Source organism: Macaca thibetana, chromosome 10 (genome assembly GCF_024542745.1).
Source record: "Macaca thibetana thibetana isolate TM-01 chromosome 10, ASM2454274v1, whole genome shotgun sequence".
In the NCBI taxonomy this organism is placed as follows: Eukaryota; Metazoa; Chordata; class Mammalia; order Primates; family Cercopithecidae; genus Macaca; species Macaca thibetana.
In genome coordinates this window covers 67,763,983-67,787,736 of record NC_065587.1, presented here as the reverse complement: position 1 = coordinate 67,787,736, position 23,754 = coordinate 67,763,983, and the positions used below count along the sequence as shown (strand labels likewise).

Below are 23,754 nucleotides of genomic sequence, written 5' to 3'. Positions count from 1 at the left end.
AGATGTGGTCTTTCTCTGTTGCCTAGGCTGGAGTGCAGTGGCATGAGCATAGCTCACTGCAACCTTGACCTCCCAGGCTAAAGCGATCCTTCTGCCTCAGCCTCCCAAGTAACTGGGACTGCAGGTGTGCACCACCATGCCTGGCTAATTTTTTTTTTCTTTTAAGTAGAGATGAGGTGTCACTATGTTGCACAGGCTGGTCTTGAACTCCTGGGCTCAAACAGTTCTCATGTTTCAGCCTCCCAAAGTGCTGGGATTATCAGGCATTAGCCACCACACCCAGCCCAAGACCCCATCTCTTAACTACTGCAGTACCTTCTTCCCACTACCTCTGTCAAAAGCTCCCTCCAGAGCAGAGCAGTGGCCTGGAGATACCAGGGCTGCTCTGGCTTCCGGTCCCATATAGCTGAGTATGTGAGGGTGGACGCCTTGGGTGGAAAGAGAGGGAGTGGGAGGCACCATAAAGGTGGGACACATCTCTCTGTTACGTGCATTGTTTTCCCATTGTCCTGAGTGAGAATGCTAAGAAACACAAAATTGTTAAAACAGACCTTTTGGCCATTTTTCCTCAAGCAATTCATGGAATGTTTAATAGAGGTCCTTAATCCCTTCAGTTTCACATCCAGAAAGCTCTGGAACTCAGTTTTTCCAAGCACATTTGAGGCAAGAACTGACCAGAACTGAACATGAAGCTATTTATTGACTTTTTTTATCCCACTTTATATGAATATTTTTGCATTTCTCTGCACAAATAGTTATTGAATATGAGGTACTGTCCAGACCCAGCTTGGCTATGGTTTGTATACCACATTGCCTTCCAAAATCTGGAAATTTTCTTTTTTTGAGATGGAGTCTTGCTCTGTCGCCCAGGCTGGAGTGCAGTGGCATGATCTCGTCTCACTGCAACCTCTGCCTCCTGGGTTCAAGCAATTATCCTGCCTTAGCCTACTGAGTAGCTGGGAATGTAGGTGTGTACCACCACGCCTAACTGATTTTTGCGTTTTTAGTAGAGATGGGGTTTCACCATGTTGGCCAGGCTGGTCTCAAACTCCTGACCTCAGGTGATCTGCCTGCCTCACCCTCCCAAAATGCTGGGATTACAGGGAATCCGGAAAATTTCTAATCCCAAAAAAGATTGTAGACCTGTATTCCAAAAATCTTTTATACTTTCAGGTGGTGTATGAGGAATGGTCAGTAGTTCCTAAATAGTAAAGGTAGCTTCACTCACGTTTGGATTAAAATTTTATTTTTTGTAACATTTTGATGGGTTCTGTTTTGTCTGTGGTTTCCAGAGCTATATTCTGTGTGCTTATAGCATTTCCTAAATATTCTCCTTCATTGTCTTAAACTTTATTTTTTTATGGCTTTACCATATTTAATTGAAAGAATATATCATGGTTTATTGATCAATTTCCCATTGCAGGGGCTTTGAGTTGAAGTTGTATTTCATTTTTCCTCTCTTCTTTCATTCAGCCCTTTGTACCTACTTTGTACCTACTTTGTACCTAGCTCTAAAGCTAGTGAGTGAGTACCTACTTTGTACCTAGCTCTAAAGCACTGGAGTTACAGAGGTGGCCAAGGCACACATGGTCCTTGTCCTTATAGAGCTTAAATCTTAAATGCTAATGGGAGAAACTGATTTTCAAAAAAACAGGGAAACTAATTAACATTTTATCAGACATGCTATAAAGTAAACAGTTGAAGACTGACAGTCCAGTGGATATTGGGGAGTTCCTTTAGATACCCTGGTGAAGGAAGGCCTCACAGGCAAGGGGAGAGCTGAGACCTGAATATGAGGAGAAGCCAGGCGAGCACACAGTAGGTCAGAAAGGAGCAGTGGGTCAAAGCCTGAGGCAGGAGAGAGCATGACTGACTCGAGGAGCTGAAGGAAGAAGATCACTGTGGTTATGAATAAGGAGTGAACTTCGTTGCTCCTAAAATGCTTTTTTCCCTTATTTGGAGTTATTTCCTTAGGAAAGATGCCCAAAAGTGAAATTACTGTGTCAAGGGATAGTAGCATGTTCAAGAATCTCACAATGTATTGAATTTGATTGTGATTTTCAACTAAATCTGTAATGTAGTCTAAATGGAATGAAATGTGAAATAATTCAGAATTGAGGGCAGTACATTATATAGTATACTGCTGTCATTTCTGCTAATTCATTTGCCTATTAGATAATATTACCAAGTGTACTAAAGATGTGTGGGTACCAGGAAGGATTATTGGTCATCTTGGTTTCTGCTGGATTCCCATCAGGCTGTGAAGCTTACCAGCTCTCGAACCCAGCTACCTTATGAATACTATTCACTGCCCTTCTGCCAGCCCAGCAAGATAACCTACAAGGCAGAGAATCTGGGTAAGTTCTTCTCCCACACTGCTGTCAACTTGTCCCCAGGGGGAACCCAGCATGATTTTTATAATGATAACAACAGTTAACTTTGCTATATTCTAGACACTGGTCTATATTGTTTACATACCTGTTAGCTTATTTAAACCTCGTAACAGTCCCAGGGAGACAGTTGCTGTGTTTATTCCCATTTTGCAGGTTAAGTGACTTGTCTTTGTTTATACTGTGGACAAAGGCATCCTCTGTTTTCTTCACAAAACAGCCAAAGTGATCTTTGTTTTGGATCCACAGTCAGTCTTCAGACTTGGAGCATTTGGCTTCTACTTACACCTCTTCTTCTTGATTTCTAGATATCTCCTCTCTGGTGGCTTCATCACCTCCTCTGCTTTAAATGGAAAGGGAGAGTGAGTGCCTCTGCCCTGAATGCAAGCAGAGATGCCACCACAGTTCTTGCTGAACTCTGCAACACTCATGTCAAATAATGTGAGGCGCCCAGTGCAGTGTCTGACATAAATATTCCATAACTAGTAGCCATTTTATTCTCATTTAAATAATTCTCCATTTGGCAGGATTTCAGGTGTAGAGGCATCTATTCATGACACAGTTATTAGTGCTTCCTCTATGACTGTGTTAGGTCCTAGAGATAAAAGCATGGAAAGATGCTCTCCCTGACCTCAAGGAACTTAAGAAACTTTCTTTTCTTACACCTTAGGAAGGAGAAAGGAGAGAACTGGTTCTTGAGCGGGCCCCTGAAAGGGCTGCCTTCTCCATCAGGGCTACCCATGGCTCAGATATTTCTGGAACCCCTAGCTGACAAATTTATCTACTGCCAGGTATTGGGGGTCCTGGACCAGTTGGAGGCACGCCTTGGAGGCAGTATAACCAAAATTGGGTAGCACCATCTCCCCTAATACCAGCTGTGCCGAAGTCTTGCCTTGTAGCGTTGAACAGAGATTGGCCTCAGAGCCTGGGCTGGCCTCCACCGACTGCAGTGGTGCAGCTCGTGGCCCTGCCACTTGCCATCTGTGGACCAGTGCCTGCCTGCCGTTGCCCTCTTTTCCTCTCCACACCATGCCATCCTCCAGCCACCTTACCTCTCCCCGGGAAGCCTGACCCACTTGGTGCTCCAGGGTCCTGATGTCAGGCCCCTCACAACTGTACCTCCCTTCTCCTGGGAGCTGCTGTGGACCCTTTGGCAGCCCAAGGCTCTATAGTTACGCACTCTTAGTGTGATCCTGGGTGACTTTAACGTCTCTCAACCTCTGCCAAATCTTCCTAAAGCTGGAGAAAGTTCCTGCTTCATAGAAATGGAGATTTCTGTATACAAGTGTTATCCTGCCATATTGTATCTCATTCTGTCTTTGTAGTGCCTGCCTTCATGGCCTAAGGGCTCTTTGACTGGAGGGATTGTGTCTCACGTTCCCCTCTCTTCTCAGCTTCTAGCCCAGTGCCTGACACATAGTAGGCATTTGATAAGTGTTAGTGTCTTACCTGAGTGGAGCAAGACCATCCTTAATTGCATGACCATTGGATTGTAAGCCATTTACATCATCATCCTCATCGTCATCATTAGTACCGAGAGGGCTCATCTTATGAGCTAGGCACTGTTGTAAGCATTCCTGTGCCTTAACTTATTCAATTCTCACAACAACTCTAACTTATTAATTCTCACAATAAGGGGTAGATTCTCTTACTCTCTCCTTATTATAAATAAGGGAGGTGAGGCACAAGGAGGTAAAGTCACTCACCTAGTAAGTGGCAGAACTCCAGGAACTCTGGCTCCAGAATCCATGCCCATAAGTACCACACTGTACAGCAGCTTCTGTGATTCTCATAGTAACTCTGTAAGCTTAGTATTTCATAGTAGAGGGAACAGCGTCTTCAAGGGTTTGAAAGACTTATTCAGGGTCACATGGCCAATAGGTGGAGAAATTGAGATTTTTTAAACTCAGGGTTTTTTTACCTTAAAGCCAGAGTTATTTCTGTTGTCCCAGGCTGCCTTCTCCAGAAAGGCCCATAGGGCTGTCTGAGGGCTGTGCTAATGGTGTCACATTGATGGAGATCCTTGGCAGGTGTTCTGGATAGAACCTCGGACTCTGGGAGGCTCCACATTCGTGGCTTACTGCTCATTGTTAAAAGGAGTACTTCAGTGTATAAAATGAGCCATTTCCCTCATGTCTATAATCCCAGCACTTTGGGAGGCCAAAGCAGGTGGATCACCTGAGGTCAAGAGTTCAAGACCAGCCTGGCCAACGTACTAAAATACAAAATTGAAAAAAATTCATAAATCTCTACTAAAAATACAAAAATTAGCTGGGCATGGTGGTGCACGCCTGTAATCCCAGCTACTTGGGAGGCTAAGTCAGGAGAATCGCTTGAACCCAGGAGGCAGAGGTTGCATTGAGCCGAGATTGCACCATTACACTCCAGCCTGAGCAACAGAGCAAGACTCTGTCTCAAAAACAAAACAAAAAAAGAAATAGAAATGAGCCATTTCCTGACCATTTTGTCCCCCTTCTTGGTTTAAACTTAATTTTTAAATACCAAGAAGCTATTCCACCATGCTTGGTCTGCCAAGCTCTTTCTGTAGCTCTTTCTCTCCTCAAGCAAGATCCTCGTTGACAGGAGATAAAATGGGCAGTAGGAAATGTTATAGAGGAAAGAGGCCAGGGGTTTAGCATTACCACCACCGCCTTGTATCACCACAAGCAGGTCTCTGATCCTCAGCTTGTTGTCTTTAAAATGCCGTTTCAGCAGTGGACTCTGCATATGTCTTACTGTGTCCTCGCTCTTCACTGGCCAGTCCATCCCTGGGTTTTGCAGGCTCACCTGCATTGCCAGCCTTCCAAAACAGGGTGGAGAGGTGAGGCCTTCATCCAGGCCCTTCCTCACCCTCTCCCTCTCCTGTGTGCCTCCTCCACACTCAAAGCATCGCTTGCCAGGGCTGCTTCTGTGCCCTGACCTCTCCTCTGCGCCTCAGATCTTGATATCTAAGTGCCCACTTGATATATCCAAACTGAAAATGCCTTCAATGTAAATTTGCTGTTCTTCCTGTTTTCCCACCTAGAACCTAGTTGTAGAAACCTCAGAGTCTTCCTAATATGCACCACCCCTCACTCATGCCTTGTTTACAGTCAGCAATGCTTCCCCTGGATTTCACCTCCTCGGAGCTCCTGTGTACTCTTCTCCACCCTCACCAGCACCTGTTCCAGCCACCAGCGTCACTCATGCATGACTGACTGCCATCACTGCCGCCACCCCCCCCCCCCCACCGCTCACTGCCAGTTCCTTGCATCCTCTGTTTTCTTCACAAAACAGCCAGAGTGATCTTTCTGGAACCAGACTCAGATAACGTCTTTCTCTACCCTTTATTGGATTTTGTTGCTTTCTAGGTCAAACTGGTCAAGATCAAACTGTGTGTGTCCCACAGGCCCCTGTGGTCTAGCACTGGCCCATCTCTGCAGCTCATCTGAGCTTTCTGCACTGTAGCCACACAGGCCTCTCAGGTTCAGTGCCTCTCCCCGCCCCAAAGGGGCCTTTGCACATGCTGTGCTGTCTGGAATATTCTTCCCCCATTTCTTTGCCTAGTTAACTTCTCTCTTCCTTTCAAGTACCACTTCCTCAGGGAAGCTGTCCTAGACCCACTCCCTTGTGTCTACAGCAAGTTATATATTCTCATTTTGCTGATTATTCAGCAAAGTCTATCTTCCTGCTAGGCCATGCACTCTATGAGTACGTCTATTCAACTTTGTATCTTTAGGGCCTGGCAGGTAGCCAGTACCCAGTACATGTTCATGGATGAATGAATGACTAGATGACTAGGGAGAGTGCCCTATTGAGCAGATCCACCCTGGAGGAAAAGTGCGAGACCAAGTGCATGTGGAGGTGTCTTCATCTTGTCCATCAGTTGTTGAACAGCTCAGAATGAAAGCACCATGGGGTTTGCTTGATAGTCCCTAACTGCTCAGTGCCTGTTAGGGTGACATCTGGCAGCAGGTTACTCTGAGGCAAAAGGCACACAAGGGGTGCCACTTCATTGTGTCAAAAGATGTTTTGGCTAAAAATCTCAGGTGCTGGGTTTCACCCCACTCCCTTCCCTGCTGGAACCAGGAACTGAAGACACAGAGATAAATAGGAAACAGTCTAACAGTAACGAGCTCATAGTCAGTTAGGGGAGTCAGAAACACGACTGTATTAGCACATTGTACAAAGTAGATCCTTAACATAGAAATGAGTGCTGATGATAAAATAGCGTTTGGTGCCTGCCTACTCTGTGCCTGCTACTTTATTGGATTGACTTCCTTTATTTCTCACTGTAACCCTGTGAGGTGGGTACTGTTATTATCCCATTTTATGGATGAGGACATTGAGGCTCAGTGAGGTGGAGTGACTTACCAAGACTGCTAAGGCAGGCAGCCGGGACTCAGAGCCATCTCTCCACTGCATAATGCCGCCCTCACACAGAGGGCAGTCAGGGGAGGGAGTGATGGGCTTGTCCTGAGGGGTTAGGAGGGGCTTCCCAGAGAGAGTGAAATGAAAACTGGGCTTCCTGGGGAGGCCAGGAGCATGGGGCAGGGAACAGCACTCCCGGAGAAGGAAACAACTGAGGCCCAGAGGCATAGAAGGATGTGGTGGTAGATGAGTGCTAAGGGGTCTGGTAGCACTAGAGCCCAAAGGAGGAGGGTGGCAGGTGGGGGTTAGCTGGGCCAGTTGGGTGTGAACTGATGGGGAAGGGCATTGGCTGTCAGGCTGAGGCACTGCTGAAGTCCTTGGAAGCCCATTTTTGCCCTGCAGTCCTGTGTCTCTGTGACTCTGCTGACCTCAGCAACCTCAGGGCTGAAGCTCTGAGCTCGATCTGTCTCTCTTACGGCAGGAGAGGTGCTGAGAGGGGACCGGATTGTCAACACCCCTTTCCAGGTTCTGATGAACAGTGAGAAGAAGTGTGAAGTTCTGTGCAGCCAGTCCAACAAGCCAGTGACCCTGACAGTGGAGCAGAGCCGACTTGTGGCCGAGCGGATCACAGAAGACTACTACGTCCACCTGTAAGTTGCCCTCTACTCCCTGCTGCCTCAGGCTCACACAGGGGAGGGCACTGACGGGAGAGGCGGTTGAGAGGGACTGAGCGGGGCCTTCACTTTCCAGCATTGCTGACAACCTGCCTGTGGCCACCCGGCTGGAGCTTTACTCCAACCGAGACAGCGATGACAAGAAGAAGGAAAAAGATGTGCAGTTTGAACACGGCTACCGGCTCGGCTTCACAGATGTCAACAAGGTAGAGTGTCTTTGGCGTGCTCACAGGGCCAGGAGCCACACCTCACGAGTCCCGGGCCACAGAAAAGGTGGGGCTCGGCCACAGCAAGTTTCTCCAGGTGCCCTGGGCGTGATGGTCTGTCAGAGGTCCGAGTGCTCCGGGCAAGGCCCTGGGAGATGCTACAGGGAGGTGAAGGCACAGTTCTTAGGAAGTCAGGTTCCATTTTCCTAAGATTAAAACAACATCAAAAAAAAACGTGGAACTTCATCAGTATGTAGGAGAGAGGGCTAAGTAGTGGTCAAGAGCGTGCAGGCTCCCTGGGTTTGAATCCTGCCTCTCCCACTTACTAGTTGTCTGAGTGACCCTGAGCCTGTGGTTCCTTAGCTGTAAAATACATGCAGCAGCAGTGGTGGGGTAAATTAGCGCATCCGTGTGAGCACTTCCCAGCACAGCCCTGGAGACTCAGCTAATAATGTGGTGGTTATAGCCCTGATTCTCTTATCTTTCTTTCTAAACTGAAAGATATTAGTTAGGGAATAAATGACAAAAACATTTCTTTTGAGGGGCAGCCCCTGTCGCCAAAGGGCATCTGTCCTAACTGGGAAGAGAACCGACAGTGGGAGGCTCTAGGTCTCAAGTCCCAGCTGCCTTTCACTGGCTGTTAACGGCAGGGGAGGTCAGAGGGAGCTCCTTTTACACTCAGGTTGTCACAGAGGAGGTGGGCCACGAGAAGATGGTCGGCTTTTGCTGTGTGGAGTTGGGAGTGGCATTCTAGTTGGAGTGAATGCAGGGTAGGGACTGGTTCATGAGACAGTGGGCGCAGGGGAGGCTGGGTGAACTCATGTGACTTAGATGATTACACTCAGTTCTGTCAGGGTCAGAGGATAGAAGGCCTTGAATGCCTGGCTGAGAGAATTGGGCTTTTGTCTGATAAGCCCCAGGGAGCCCTTGAAGAGCTTCTGAGTAGGGGGGTGATGAGAATAGTGTTTTAGGAAGGTTGGTACAACCAGGCATGCTGGGCGAGGCGAGGACCCTAATACCTGGAGAGTATCCCTAAGTGATGTTCTGCTGTGCTCTCTCTGTTGCTGCATTTCAGATCTACCTGCACAACCACCTCTCATTCATCCTTTACTACCACCGGGAGGACATGGAAGAGGACCAGGAGCACACGTACCGTGTCGTCCGCTTCGAGGTGATTCCCCAGAGCATCAGGCTGGAGGGTGAGTGGGGAGGTGTGGCCGGAGGGGCAGGGCTGGATGGGCCTGGGCTTCTCCACCCAGGGTCTTCGCACTCTTCTCCCTCCTGAGCTGGCCGATGGGCTCGGGTGAGGCATGTGGGCCCAGCCAAGGTAGGATCATGGTATTCTCATTAGAGAAGGTGGGTGGGGGGGCAGCTGACAGCGGCAGTGTCACGGGTTGGACACCTTACTAGTTTACCCCTTCCCAGCAATCCCAGGAGGTACGTGGTGATTACAGATGAGGAACTAGAGCCTCAACAGGGGCTGCTGACTTGGCCAAGACCAAACAGCAAGTTGGGGCTTTGTTGGGCCTCTTCACAAGAACCAGCCAGCTCACCGTGGGTTGAGAACAAGGGGCCAGGGTACCGACAAAGCCCATAGGCAGCAGGTTTCTTCGTTCCTCTCCCTGTGTGAGTGATTGGCATAAACTAAAATCTGCCCAGGGTCAACAGGTGTGCGGGAGTTTCAGAGCCCAGCACAGTCCTGATGGGCCTCATAGGAGCCGGTCTGGCTTCGCCTCACCTCTTGGTCCTTGATCACCACAGTGTGCTTTTCAATTAAGCAGCATGCCCAGCCTTTTGACATCGTCGGTGGTATTTGGACTTTTTTTTTTTTTTTTTTTTCACTGTGGAACTTAGTGTTCAAACAAAATTAGACCCAGAAGTCCCAAACATAGATCCTGCCCTTCAAGAGCTCCGTAGCGCATCTACTGCTGGATGTGTATGTGATGGTTTTCAGGCCACCTGCTGCCCCACTGGGTCTTCGAGCTTGGAGTCTCCTTTTCTTTTCTTGTAGCTTTTTCTTTTAGCTGTCTCCTTTTCTTTTCTTTTAGATTTTTCTTTTAGCTGTCTCCTTTTCTTTTCTTTTTTTCTTTTTCTTTTTTTTTGAGACGGAGTCTCGCTCAGTCGCCCAGGCTGGAGTGCAGTGGCGCGATCTCGGCTCACTGCAAGCTCCGCCTCCTGGGTTCACGCCATTCTCCTGCCTTAGCCTTCCAAGTAGCTGGGACTACAGGTGCCTGCCGCCACGCCTGGCTAATTTTTTGCATTTTTAGTGGAGACGGGGTTTCGCTGTGTTAACCGGGATGGTCTCGATCTCCTGACTTCGTGATCCACCCGCCTCAGCCTCCCAAAGTGCTGGGATTACAGGCGTGAGCCACCGTGCCCGGCCCTGTCTCCTTTTCTCACCATTTTATCTTTTTCATTTTTTCCCCAAGACGGAGTCTTGCTCTGTCACCCAGACTGGAGTGCAGTGGTGCGATCTCGGCTCACTGCAACCTCTGCCTCCAGGGTTCAAGCGATTCTCCTGCCTCAGCCTCCCCAGTAGCTAGGATTACAGGCGCCCACCACCGCACCTGGATGATTTTTGTATTTTTAGTAGAGACGGGGTTTCACCATGTTGACCAGGCTGGTCTCAAACTCCTGACCTCATGATGCGCCCGCCTCAGCCTCCCAAAGTGCTTGGATTACAGGCGTGAGGCACCACGCCCGGCTCACCATTTTATCTTAAGCACCCAACACAGAACCTGGCCCATAGTTGGTGTTTATTATACGTTGTTGGTTGAATGAGTAGATGCATAACAGGATGAACAGATGAGCAAATGAATGGAGAAAACATCTGAATGATTTATTACGAAAATGCCAGAACTTTAGAAATAGACTAAATAAATGAGTAAGCATGATGGAATGGATCAAGGTTTTATGTTGAATGGGACTGGCTGGATGGTAGGTGAATGTTTGAATTGAGTGAAGGAACACTGACTCAGGGAGGAACTCCAACTCAGGCCCCTCCCTTCCCCCATGCACAGGCCTCTCTGCAGCCCCTAAGTACCTTTGGAAAGTCAGGGCTCTGGGGAATAATTTTCAAAAACCATTGTTGGCCAGGCACGGTGGCTCACACTTGTGATCCCAGTGCTTTGGGAGGCCAAGACAGAAGGATTGCATCAGGCCAGGAGTTCAAGACCAGCCTGGGAAACATAACGGGACCCTGTCCCTACAAAAAATTTCTAAAAATTAGCCGGGTGTGGTGACACCCGCCTGTAGTCCCAGCTACTCCGGAGGCTGAAGCAGAAGGATCCCTTGAGCCTGGGAGATTGAGGCTGCAGTGAACTATGATTGTACCATTGCCTGCGTGACAGAGCAAGACTCTGTCTCTAAAAAAATAAGGTTTAAAAATAAAAAATAAAACCCGTTGTTGCCCATCGTGCTCCCAATCTCCAGTCAGACCCTAGAGGCTGGGTCCCTGCAACAGACAGCCTTGAGGGCAGCCCCTGGAATAGCCCCTGGGCAGTGGCACTGGCCACCACAGGAACAGACTGAGTCTCTGTCTCTCTCAGACCTCAAAGCAGATGAGAAGAGTTCGTGCACTCTGCCCGAGGGTACCAACTCCTCGCCCCAAGAAATTGACCCCACCAAGGAGAATCAGCTGTACTTCACCTACTCTGTCCACTGGGAGGTGAGAAGGGGCTGGAGCTCATGGCAGGGGAGGAGGGCTCTGGTCTGTGTCAGGTTCTCCAGCAGGAGGCCTGACTCTAAGTGCTTCCTCCCACCTGCCAGGAAAGTGACATCAAATGGGCCTCTCGCTGGGACACTTACCTAACCATGAGTGACGTCCAGATCCACTGGTTTTCTATCATTAACTCTGTTGTTGTTGTCTTCTTCCTGTCAGGTGAGAGATCTGTGGGTTGAAGGAAAGGGATGGGAGTTGGGGTTGAGGGACTGAGACATCACATCATGTATGGGGGACTTCCAGGGTGTTCTCAGGGCCAGGTGTAGGTCAAAAACAGACATCAGGGCTCTGCTAAGCATCAGGTGTACATAGGTGAACAAGACTCATCTCTAGAGAGCTCTGGAACTCTGGAGAGGCCATTCATGGAGGACAGACACACCTGAGCCTGCACACATTCTTGATTCATTCAACAAGATGTTGTTGTTGCTCATTCTGTGCCAGGCACTTTGCCAGATGCTAGGAATATGGTGTGAACGAGCCCAACCCAGGCTCTGCTCTCACAGAGCCTATATATTCTAGTGGTGGGAGAGAAACAAAAAAGCAAATAAGTAGTGGAGTTCCAAATAGTGATACATTCTGTGAAGCAGATCAACAGAGTGGCCAAATACGCAATAGCTGAGGAAAGTGTGAAGGCTCTTTGGGGAAGACCTTTCTTTACGAGAAGGAGCCATCATCCAGAGACCTGGGAAAAGTCTGTGCCAGTGAGGATCATGGTCCTGCAATGAGATAAGCTTGGCAAGAAACCAGGTGGTGAGAGGGTGGTAGGCAGGAGTAGAATGACACTGATGGTTTCACTATCATATGAGAAGCACAGATAATGCTAAGTACTGTTTATTAAACATTTACCATAGGGCCAGCTGCTGAACTAAGCACTTTCCAAACATTTCAATCCCTGAAGCCCTGTGAACTAAGCCCGAAAATGTTAAGTGAACTCAAGGGCATATGGCCCATGCTCTTAACACTACAGTGCTGCCTAGAGAGGGAAACAGGAAAGTACAAATGGGGCCAGGAGTAGCTCTGTACTGTTCAGGGTGCTGGGAGGTGAAGATGCCCAGGGTGAGCCGTGAAGCATGAGTAGAAGTCAGGGCAGGGCGGGGCATTCTGGGCAAAAAGGATAGCTTGAAGAAAGGCATGCTAGTGAGGACACAGTGAGGCCAGGAGCCATAACTGAAGCAGCAGATAGCCAGAGGTGGAGCCACAGGCGGCCCTTCGACACATGAGCTGAGAAGTCGGTAGGACCAAGCCATGGAACAGCTGGGATGCTCCTCTCCCCAGGATACCCCTACCCATCCCAGCAGCCCTTTCATCCCCACCTCCACGCTCTGTGATCTCCTCCCCTGGTAGCTGGAGTGGAGCTCCCCCAAGAAGAGGCCTTGAGGTGACTGCATAGCCAGTTCATAATGGAGCAAGCCGTGCGTGCCAGCTGTTGCACAGTAAAACATCATGTCCAGGAGGGCAGGGAGCATAGGCTTGCTGGCAGCGCCAACTTCTCCTCATCCTCAACCCCATCTGTTTCAGGTATCCTGAGCATGATTATCATTCGGACCCTCCGGAAGGACATTGCCAACTACAACAAGGAGGATGACATTGTACGAGGTCTTGGCTGGGGAGGGATGAAGTTGGACGGGGAGGGGAGGAGGACTGTGTGTGTGCCTGTGTGTGTGTGTGTGTGTATGTGTGTGTGTGTTTGTGTGTGTGTATTATCATTCACGGAAACCTCAACATACTAAAATAGTTTAGTATACTTTTTCTTTTGAGACGGAGTCTCTGTCACCAGGCTGGAGAGCAGTGGCGTGATCTCGGCTCATTGCAGTCTCTACCTCCTGGATTCAAGTGATTCCCCCACCTCAACCTCCCGAATAGCTGAGACTACAGGCGCGCACCACCACACCCTGCTATTTTTTTGTATTTTTTAGTAAAGACGGGGTTTTGTGCAGTTGACCAGGATGGTCTCAGTCTCCTGACCTCATGATCCACCTGCCTCAGCCTCCCAAAGTACTGGGATTACAGGCGTGAGCCACCGTGCCTGGCCTAGTATACATTTTTTTTTTTTTTTGAGACGGAGTCTCGCTCTGTCGCCCAGGCTGGAGTGCAGTGGCCGGATCTCGGCTCACTGGCTAGTTTTTTTGTATTTTTTTAGTAGAGACGGGGTTTCACCGTGTTAGCCAGGATGGTCTCGATCTCCTAACCTCGTGATCCACCCGTCTCGGCCTCCCAAAGTGCTGGGATTACAGGCTTGAGCCACCGCGCCCGGCCTCCTAGTATACTTTTAATACTAAAAATGTAAGGAAAAAAGTTGTATTCACCCAAAGTGATAGGGACAGCCTAATTTTAAAGCATAAAAACAGTGGAAGAAATCAGAATAGTTGATTCATTTGACATTGAAAATTGTAAAACTATTCTGCATGCCAAATACATAAACAAAACAGAAGGCCACAGTGGCAAAACAATATCTGCAACAAACTTGAAAAAAGTAGCACAGTTTAAAGAATTCATATAAAATCTCTTTGTTTCAAAAAAACTAGGTCAGGGCTGGGATGGTGGCTCACACCTGTAATCCCAGCACTTTGGGAGGCCAAGGCAGGTGGATCACCTGAGGTCAGGAGTTCAAGACCAGCCTGGCCAACATGGGAAAACCTCATCTCTAATAAAAATACAAAAATTAGCTGGGTGTGGTGGCGCGCACCTGCAATCCCAGCTACTCAGGAGGCAGAGGCAGGAGAATCACTTGAACCCGGGAGGCGGAGGTTGCAGTGAGCCAAGAACATGCCACTGCACTCCAGCCTGGGCAACAAAGTAAGACTCTGTCTACAAAACAAAACTAGGTCGGGGACAGTAGATAACTTGAGGTTAGGAGTTCAAGACCAGCCTGACCAACATGGTGAAAACTCGTCTCTACTAAAATACATAAATTAGCTGAGCATGGTGGTGGGCACCTGTACTTCCAGCTACTCAGGATACCGAGGCCAGAGATCGCTTGAACCTGGGAGTTGGTGGTTGCAGTGAGCCGAGATCACACCACTGTACTACAGCCTAGGCAACAGAGCAAGACTCTGTCTCATAAATAAATAAATAAAACCAAAAAATCTAAAATTTCGAATGTAATGATGAACAGGAAATTTACAGGCAAGACACTACAATATGCCCAGTAAGCAAGAAAAAACTGTTTTTACCTCAGGAATAACCCCACAGAATGCAGATTCAAACAATCTTGAGAAGACTGTTTTGGACCATCATATTAGCACAAGATTTTTTTTATTTTTTTAACAGTACTAATTATTGGCAAGGTTAACGTGAGCCAAGCACCTTTCCATACCACCCATGGAAGTGTAAGTTGGTAGCTTTCTGAAAAGTGATTGGCAGTGGATATCAAGAACTATAAAACAGGCTGAGCATAGTGGCTCATGCCTGTAATCCCAGCACTTTGGGAGGCCAAGGCAGGAGGATCACTTGAGCCCAGGAGTTCAAGACCAGCCAGGGCAGCATAGGGAGAACGCGCCTCAACAAAAACAAAAAAGAACTAAAACAGGCAACTTGCTTTGCATGGCAGTTCTTCTATAATTTTTCTAAGGCAAGATTCAAAACACCAAGACTTGGTGTAGAAATATTACAGCTTTGAAATACAATGTCAAAGAGCTTTTATTGACCTAAGGAAATGTTCACACATACCAACTGAAAATAACAAAGTACATAGTGTGATCCCAATGTTATTGTTTAAAACATACATATATACATTATATATAAAAGATTAAGGGAATTATATCAAAACAGTGTTATTAAGTGGGAGTATCAGTCATTTTATTTTTTTATCTTTCTGTTTAAATTTTTCTATAATAAGCATGTTAGTTTTTGTTCATTTGAAGTTCATGCTACATACCAAATTATTTTTACTTTTTTTATTACACAAGTAAGAATACGTATTTATTTTATAATCAGAAAAAATAAATAAATTGATTCCAAATCTCACCACTCAAGAACTATTACAGTTAACATTTTAGTGAGTTGAGGTATTTACATTATTTTCCCACAAATGAGGTTTGTGGAATTTAAAGAGATTTTCCTTTTACGCAGCTCCAGGCATCAGGTTTGTGGCCTCCTTTTCTTGTGACAGTTTCAGATAAGCACTTTCTCCTATCACTTACACTCGTGTGTCAGAGCAGCACTGGTTGACACCTGAGGGTGTCAGCTGTCACCTTGGGGGTGGTCCCTGCAGGAGCTGCCTCCATCCTCAACAACCAGCCTCACTCTAGCTCTTCTCTGCAGGAAGACACCATGGAGGAGTCTGGGTGGAAGCTGGTGCACGGCGATGTCTTCAGGCCCCCCCAGTACCCCATGATCCTCAGCTCCCTGCTGGGCTCAGGCATTCAGCTCTTCTGTATGATCCTCATTGTCATCTGTGAGTGTGCCCAGCGGGGCCCGGCATGGGGCATGGCTCCCTCTTCCAGGTGTCTCAAGGAGAGAAGGGTGGGCTTCCCTCCCTGCAGAAAGGGAACCAAGCTCCTGGCGCCAAGTGGGCGTGTCAGTATCTCTGGGCCAGACGGGCCGTCTATCTCAGCAGCAGCCCCAGCCCCAGCCCAGGACTGGTGATTCACCTCACAGCCGTTTACAGAGCCCACCGTGTCCCCTTCGTCAATGAGGCCACACATCACTGCTATGAGCTTGGCCTCCTTTTGTAGTCAGAGGCTATGACCTGCCCAAAGTCAGTACCAGGATTAGGATTGAAATCAAGTATTTTTTTTATTTAACAAAAACTCCACTAATATATAGTAATTTTAGACAGCTGTGGAGTCTGTCTAGATTTACATCTCAGTCTCATGCCTCCAAGCTTTGTGACCTCGGACAGGCCACTTGACCTCTGTGAGCCTCAGTTTCCTTACCTGAGAAATGGGGAAAGTAATCACCCTGCAGAGTTGGTAAGGTGGGTTCAGAGACCTGGCGTTTGTGGTGCCCTCAGCCCAGCACCTGACTAACTGCAAGTGCTCTGTGGACTGGAAGCTGCAGTTGAGATTTGGCCAGTCAAGGCCCAGCAGCTGCTGCACCCCTCTGAACTCCAGCTAAGACCCAGTCTTCCCCTGTAGAGGGCAGGGGACTATGCTGTCGAGAAGACAAGGAAGGGGGAGCCTCATCTGCCCAGACGACTCCTGTCAGCCTGTCCAAGATGGGCCTGGGGCTGGGGCTGGGGCTGGGGCTGGGGGCCTGGTGATCAGCCACCCTGCCTTTCTCTGCCCACCCTCCCTCCCTCCACAGTTGTGGCCATGCTTGGGATGCTGTCACCCTCCAGCCGGGGAGCTCTCATGACCACAGCCTGCTTCCTCTTCATGTTCATGGGGTAGGTGTGTCTGAGCGGGCGCCCGGGGGCGGCACAGGCCTCTTCCACGCCAGCTAATGGGTCCCCTTGGTGTGGATCCCTGCCATTTTCCCACAGGGTGTTTGGAGGATTTTCTGCTGGCCGTCTGTACCGCACTCTAAAAGGCCATCGGTGGAAGAAAGGAGCCTTCTGTGTGAGTGTCCTAAACCTTCTCTGATGTTTGGTGGGAAGCTGAGAAGCTTCTTCCTGGGCTCCTCAGGAGGAGGTAGGCAGGCCCTGGTGGGGATTTTGGGCCAGAAGCTGAGCAGCAGCAAGACGTAGGAGGAGGAGCACAGGTCCAGGGGAGGAATCCCAGGCTGTTACCCACAGACTCACAGCAGAACCTGCTAGGGCCTCCGCCGCCCCATCTGTAAAATGAGGGATTTGAACTTAGGTCATTTTTAGCCAACATTGTCTGATGGCTCAAGCAAGAGAAGAAATAGGGGATTCAGAATAACAAGATTTAGAATAGGAGGGCAGCTGAGAGAACACCCTGAATAAAGAGGGAATTGCCTGCCTAAGCCCGAAGAGTCCAGACCTGAGTTCCTGTCAGCCCGTTTTTCCAGACTAGTGCCTGCATTTCTCTTTGGTGAGGGCTCCTGCCCTTCTCTGGCCTCCTGGAGGTAAGGCGAGTTCTTGGCAGCAGAAAAGACCATAGAAACCAGAGGGGGTCTGGAGATTGACCTCACCTCCTAGGGAGCCCCAAGCCCCTTCTCCCAGAGCGAGTGAGTCCCTTAGAGGACTAGGCAGACTCTTGGGTGCCCACTCTCAGAGAAGTCTCTGGGCCCGGGATTCTGAAACCATTCTCACCGCTGTCAAAAGGTCAAGGAGAGCTCTGGCTGCCACACCTCTGGCACAAAGTAAGCCTCAGTAAAGAAAAGTTAGGACCGTGACTATTTTGGAAGGATCAAAGAAAGCTTCCTGAATTGTTTTTTGGTGTGTGTGTTTGTTTGTTTGTTTTTAAGAGTTTCGTTCTTATTGCTCAGGCTGGAGTGCAATGGTGCGATCTCAGCTCACTGCAACCTCCACCTCCCGGGTTCAAGTTATTCTCCTGCCTCAGCCTCCCGAGTAGCTGGGATTACAGGCATGCGCCACTATGCCCGGCTAATTTTGTATTTTTCGTAGAGACGGGGTTTCTCCATGTTGGTCAGGCTGGTTGCGAATTCCCAACCTTAGGTGATCCGCCCACCTCGGCCTCCCAAAGTGCTGGGATTACAGGCGTGAACCACCGTGCCCAGCCAATTTCCTGAATTCTTGATGATTTGAGCATTTTTCTCTGGCTACCATATGCCAAGAGCCAGGGATCTAGAGAGGAGTAAAACCCACCACTGCCTCCTGGCAAGGTTCTTCCTTGACGAGGTCACCAGATACCCTCCAGGATTTCCACACCAAACCCAGTCTTTTTCCCCCAAACCACCCCTTGCATCTAGTGAGCCCATCATTCATCCAGACCCCCCAAGCCAGAAACCTGGAGTTGCCTGTCCTCCTTCTCCCTCGTGCCTCATTCCTTCTCAGACATCAAGTACTAAGGGTCTTCCTACCAAATGTTCTGTGAATGTTCCATGAATTCCACGCCCCCGCCCCCATCTCTGCATCTTCAAGGATTCAGACATCTTTGCCTCTCACTTGGCTCTCACGGTCTCCCTGCAAGATTCTGAGCCTTACCTGGTGCCTTTCCACAGGGGGTCATCTCCGACAGCCCGCAGCAGTGTGGGTGTACTCTCCTATGGCCTAGTCTGTGCCATCCCCTCTGCCTGGGCCACACCACTCTTATTTCTCACCTGGCTGGTGTCACCTCATCCTTAGTCTTAGCTCCTGCATCAGTACTCTAGAGGCTGTTGCCTCCCCCACCTCCTACAGCCCTCATGAGACCTAAGTAGCACTTGGCAGAGCTAAGTAGGGGCGGTGTGTCGTTCTCTACATAGGGGTCTGCCTTTCTCCCTGGAGCATTTTTTCCTACCTAGCACGGTGACCAGTCAGTAAATTTCAGCCAGGAAGGCAGATGAGGAATTCTGTGCTACACAACAGAGTCATGCAGGAACACACAGGAAGGGAGGAAGTGACCTTTGAGCCGGGCCTTGGAGAGGAGGATTTCAGATGAAGGGATGCAGCCAGCAGTGGGACCTAAGGTTCTAGAATGGCCTAGATCCCCGTCTGGCTCTGTTCTTTCATTGGTTGGTAACTTTCAACAGCCCTCTGAGCTTCAGTTTCCCCATCTCTCCAATGAAGATCGCTAGGGTTAACTGCACATAAGGACCTTGGTACAGCGTTAGCCCTCAGGAAATGGATCCTCTGAGGTGTTGATGACCTATGCAGAAAGGCCCAGAGACAGGAATGTGCAGGAACAGTGACCAGTTGTTGGGTGCAGGGCTGTGAGCCAAAGATGAAACTGGCAATGGAGGTTGAGCGTCAGGTTCCAGAGGGCCTTCGTCATTGTGGTTAGTGACCCACCTGGAAGCTCAGGATGCCACAGCAGTCCCTGGCCTGGTGATCAGTGTAGCAAGAAGGTTCATGCCGGTTGTGGTGGCTTGCGCCTGTAATCCCCGTCCCTTGGGAGGCCAAGACAGGAAGATCACTTGAGCCCAGGAGTTTGAGATCAGCCTGGGCAACACAGTGAGACCCTGTCCCTACAAAAAATAAATTACTTGGTTGTGGTGGCATGTGCCTGTAGTCCTAGCTAATCAGGCAGGTGAGGTGGGAGGATCACTTGAGCCCAGGTGTTTGAGGCTGCAGCGAGCTGATTACACACACCACTGCACTCCAGCCTGAGTGACACAGTGAGACCCTGTCTCTGAAGAAAATAGAAGCAAAAGGCTCAACTTTAACTCTGGGCATTGACTAGACTAGAATCCCTGTGCCTAGACCCCACCCAAGAGATTCTGACTGGCTAGAATACACTGCAGTAGGTCAGGAGCATGGGCTTTGGGTTCAGACTGCCTGGGTTTATACAACTCTGCTGCACTTTCAGGAGACTGGGTGACGTGGAGGTGGGGGGAGTCTTTAACATTGCCAGGCCTCTGTCCTCATTAAAAGGAATAATGGTAGACTTTCCTTCCAGACTTGCAGTGAGGATTAGGTGAGACAAGGTACATAGGAACCCAGCATCTGCCACCCCTAAGACTCAGCGCTTCACCATCCTTCTAGGCGGTTTGGGTTGGGGCCCAGACATATGTGGTTTGTTAAAGTTGGTTTTTGGGTTTTTTTTGTGTGTGTGAGACAGAGTCTCGCTCTATTACCCAGGCTGGAGTGCAGTGGCGTGACTCGGCTCACTGCAACCTCTGCCTCCCGGGCTCAAGCGATCCGTCTGTTTCAGCCTCTCAAGTAGCTGGGACTACAGGTGCGTACTACCACGCCTGGCTACTTTTTTGTAAAGACAGGGTTTCACCATGTTGCCCAGGCTGGTCTCAAACACCTGAGCTCAAGCGATTCTGGAAGTAATTTTTTTTCCCCAAAAAAAAAAAAAAAAAAAAGATTTACATATATATATATATATAGTGTAGTTAATGTGTTCTTTCTTTTTTTCTTTTTTTGAGATGGAGTCTCGCTTTATCGCCCAGGCTGGAGTGCAGTGGTACGATCTCTCCTCACTGCAACCTTTGCCTCCCGGGTTCAAGCAATTCTCTAGCCTCAGCCTCCTGAGTAGCTGAGACTACAGCCGTGTGCCACCACACCCAGCTAATTTTTGTATTTTTAGTAGAGTTGGAGTTTCGCCATGTTGGCCAGGCTGGTCTCAAACTCCTGACCTCAGGTGATCCACCCACCTCGGCCTCCCAAAGTGTGGGACTGCAGGCTTGAGCCACCGCACCCGGCCAGAGTAGTTACCTTGTTCTCCGTGATGAGAGTACATCAGAGAACAAGGTAGATACACTCCTCCCAAGGAGCTCACAGTCTTTTGGGGATAGGTGGATATTGATCAGGTAGCCAAAATATGTAATTACAAACTGGGAGGAGAGCAAGAAGGGGCAGTTTTAGAGACCTGAGAGGGCATAGGACAGAGCCTTGCTCAGTCTGAGGGTCAGGGAATACTTTCTGGAAGGAATGATGCTTGAGCTGAGTCTGAAAGACAAGGAGGGCTTAAGAGCTTCTGGTCTGGGGGCCCCACTGGGACAGGTTGGGGAGCTCCCTGGATGCTGCTCCTCAGCCTGGCCCCTCTTGCTTCAGACGGCAACTCTGTACCCTGGTGTGGTTTTTGGCATCTGCTTCGTGTTGAATTGCTTCATTTGGGGAAAGCACTCATCAGGAGCGGTAAGTGTCTCCCCTACCCTCCCAGCCCCTCCCCAGCAAGCGAGGACCAGCTGCACTCAGCCCCACTCCCAAAAGCCACTTCCTGCCATTCCCTTCCCTTTTCTGAGTCCCCAAAGTTATGTTCCCAGCCATGAGGGCAGAGGGCCATGTGGGGTTTCCCCAGCCCTGCCCTTGGTGTGCCATGCCCTGGCCCTGGCCTTCCTGTGAGATCTTTCAGACAACTGGCCCAAGCCCACTTCTCTAAAGGGAGGGTTCCACAGTCCAGGGGCCAACTGGGAAATTTCCCTTTGTCTTAACCAAGAGTGGGCTTCCCAGTGTGAGTTTATTAGGTCAGTATCCCAAAGCAAGCCTGTCCTCCTCAGTGTCCCTGCCCCTCAGCACCAGCCCCTGCAAGTGGAGAGGAGAGGAAAGGAAGGATCAGGTTGTATTACCCTTAGAATTGGGATCCTGCCAGCCCTAGCCCAGTGTGTTACTAGCAGCTGTCCAAGACTTACTGAGTAGGATTTTGAACTCAGTTGTGGGGAGGGGGGATGGGGTCTTGGTCAATTAGCAGGACTGCAGTTGAGATGGGGCAGGCATTTTGCTATCCTAGCCTTAGCAGGTAGAGCCGCCTGCCCTCCACCTGGGGGTGGCGGTAAAGGTCCTCGCATGAGGCTTCATGTCCAGGCACTCGGAGAAGGGGTTTCTTTCCCAGCAATTAGGAAGCCACCCTCAAGACACAGTCATGCCCTTCCTCTCACTTCCCCTTTTTTATACCTGCGTTCCTTCTCCCTTTGAGCATTTTCCTCCCAGTTACCAACTGCTCATTATAAACATTCGTTGTAGAAATTTTGGAAAGTACAGAGAAGTTATAGAAGAAATTTAAAATAACCCCAAATCTACTCACCAGAGATAAATACAGTGTAGGTCTTTAATATATGTTCTTTCTGTCTTTTTTCCTTTTTATAGATATACTTACAAAAGAATTCTGTAATTTAAAATTTATAAAATAACAGCAAACATATGGTTCTTGCTTTGCAGTAATACTGTTCTAAACACTTTATATATTTATTTCTTTTTATGTGATTCTTGTAAAAACTTAAGTGTAGAGAAGAGGATAAAGAAGAAAATGAAAAATCAATTCTAATCCCCCATATCCCATTTAAGAAAGTATTGTTAGCTCTTTGGTATAGGCCTTTCCAGGCACAAGTATAAATAAATAGAATTGTCCCTTGGTATCCATAGGGGAGTGGTTCCAGGACCCCTGAAGATGCCAAAATTCAAGGATGCTCGAGTCCCATATATAAAGTGGCATAGTGTTTACCTACACACATCCTGTATATTCTAACTCTTCTCTAGATTACTTAAAATACCTAATACACTGTAAATGCTATATAAATAGTTGTTATACTGTATTGTTTTTTAATTTGTATATTGTTGTATTTTTTGTTTGTTTGTTTTGTGACAGAGTCTCACTCTGTCGCTCAGGCTGGAGTGCAGTGGTGTGATCTCAGCTCACTGCAGCCTCTGCCTCCCGGGCTCAAGCGGTCCTCCCACCTCAGCCCCACTGAGTAGCTGGGACTACAGGTGCCACCACCACACTCAGCTATTTAAAAAAAAAAAAAAATCGTAGAGATGCATTCTCACTGTGTTGCCTAGGCTGGTCTCAAACTCCTGGGCTCCAGTGATCTGCCCACCTAGGCCTCCCAAAGTGCTGGGATTACAGGCATGAGCCACTGCCCCCAGCTTATTTTACTGTTTTTTGTTTTTGGTTTTTTTTTCCTGGACGTTTTCTTTTTTTCTTTTTTTCTTTTTTTTTTTTTTTGAGACGAAGTCTCACTCTCTCACTCTGTCACCCAGGCTGGAGTGCAGTAGCGAGGTCTCAGCTCACTGCAACCTCCACCTCCTGGGTTCAGGCGATTCTCCTGCTCCAGCCTCCCAAGTAACTGGGATTACAGGTGCTCCCCACAGTGCCTGGCAATTTTTTTTTTTTTGGTAATTTTAGTAGAGACTTGGTTTCACCATGTTGGCCAGGCTGGTCTTGAACTCCTGACCTCAAGTGATCTGCCCGCCTTAGCCTCCCAAACTGCTGGGATTACAGGCATGAGCCACTGCGCCCGGCCTTCCTGAACATTTTCTGTTTGCAGTTAAATCCACAGATGCAGAACCTGTGGATACAGAGGACCGACTATGTTGTGTTTTTATTAAAATGGAATCCTTCTATACACATAGTTTTATATCTTCCTCTTTACACTTAATAGTATATCATGGAGTTTTATTCTGACAAGATTGGGAGCACTTTGTACAATTTTGTTTTTTCCCTTTTTTTCTTCACATAATGTGCCACATGTAATCTCTTCATTTTGACCTCTTCATCTCCTCTTCACGTTCTCAGTCCCTTCCTGTTCCTCCCCTCCTTCCTCCCTGGATGGCGAGCTCCTCTGGGATGCTGAGGTGCCTTCTTCACTGGGAGTCCAGATCAGGGCTGGGGCCAGCCCCAAGAGATGCTGGCCAGGAGCCCTGTGATGGGGGCAGGGAGTGTGCTTCTGCTGCACAAGTCGCCTCTCCTTCCATGGAGCCCAGAAGGTCCCCTCCCCCTTGCGCAGCCCCCATCCCGGGCATCAGGGCTTCGTGGGGGCCTCATGGCGCCATGTCCACAGGTGCCCTTTCCCACCATGGTGGCTCTGCTGTGCATGTGGTTCGGGATCTCCCTGCCCCTCGTCTACTTGGGCTACTACTTCGGCTTCCGAAAGCAGCCATATGACAACCCTGTGCGCACCAACCAGATTCCCCGGCAGATCCCCGAGCAGCGGTGGTACATGAACCGATTTGTGGGGTGAGT

General features: G+C 48.8%; 2 protein-coding genes across 4 annotated transcripts in view; one reads left to right on the top strand and one right to left on the bottom strand.

Annotated features, from left to right (window-relative positions):
* The window catches only part of DUSP15 (dual specificity phosphatase 15), a 746,139-nt gene that overhangs the window by 275,012 nt on the left and 447,373 nt on the right, over nt 1-23,754 (bottom strand). The window lies entirely within an intron of this gene.
* Nucleotides 1-23,754, top strand: part of TM9SF4 (transmembrane 9 superfamily member 4) — a 56,382-nt gene that overhangs the window by 23,412 nt on the left and 9,216 nt on the right. For 2 of the 3 annotated variants that reach the window (XM_050807093.1, XM_050807095.1), the window contains exons 3-14: nt 2,258-2,357; nt 7,222-7,390; nt 7,491-7,620; nt 8,696-8,819; nt 11,169-11,287; nt 11,389-11,500; nt 12,860-12,930; nt 15,605-15,737; nt 16,589-16,670; nt 16,767-16,842; nt 20,850-20,933; nt 23,573-23,748. In XM_050807093.1, the coding sequence (XP_050663050.1) occupies nt 2,258-2,357; nt 7,222-7,390; nt 7,491-7,620; nt 8,696-8,819; nt 11,169-11,287; nt 11,389-11,500; nt 12,860-12,930; nt 15,605-15,737; nt 16,589-16,670; nt 16,767-16,842; nt 20,850-20,933; nt 23,573-23,748 (1,376 nt within the window). Of the gene's footprint in view, nt 1-2,257; nt 2,358-7,221; nt 7,391-7,490; nt 7,621-8,695; nt 8,820-11,168; nt 11,288-11,388; nt 11,501-12,859; nt 12,931-15,604; nt 15,738-16,588; nt 16,671-16,766; nt 16,843-20,849; nt 20,934-23,572; nt 23,749-23,754 lie in introns of those variants that run through there. The other variant, XM_050807094.1, reaches the window with a different exon arrangement.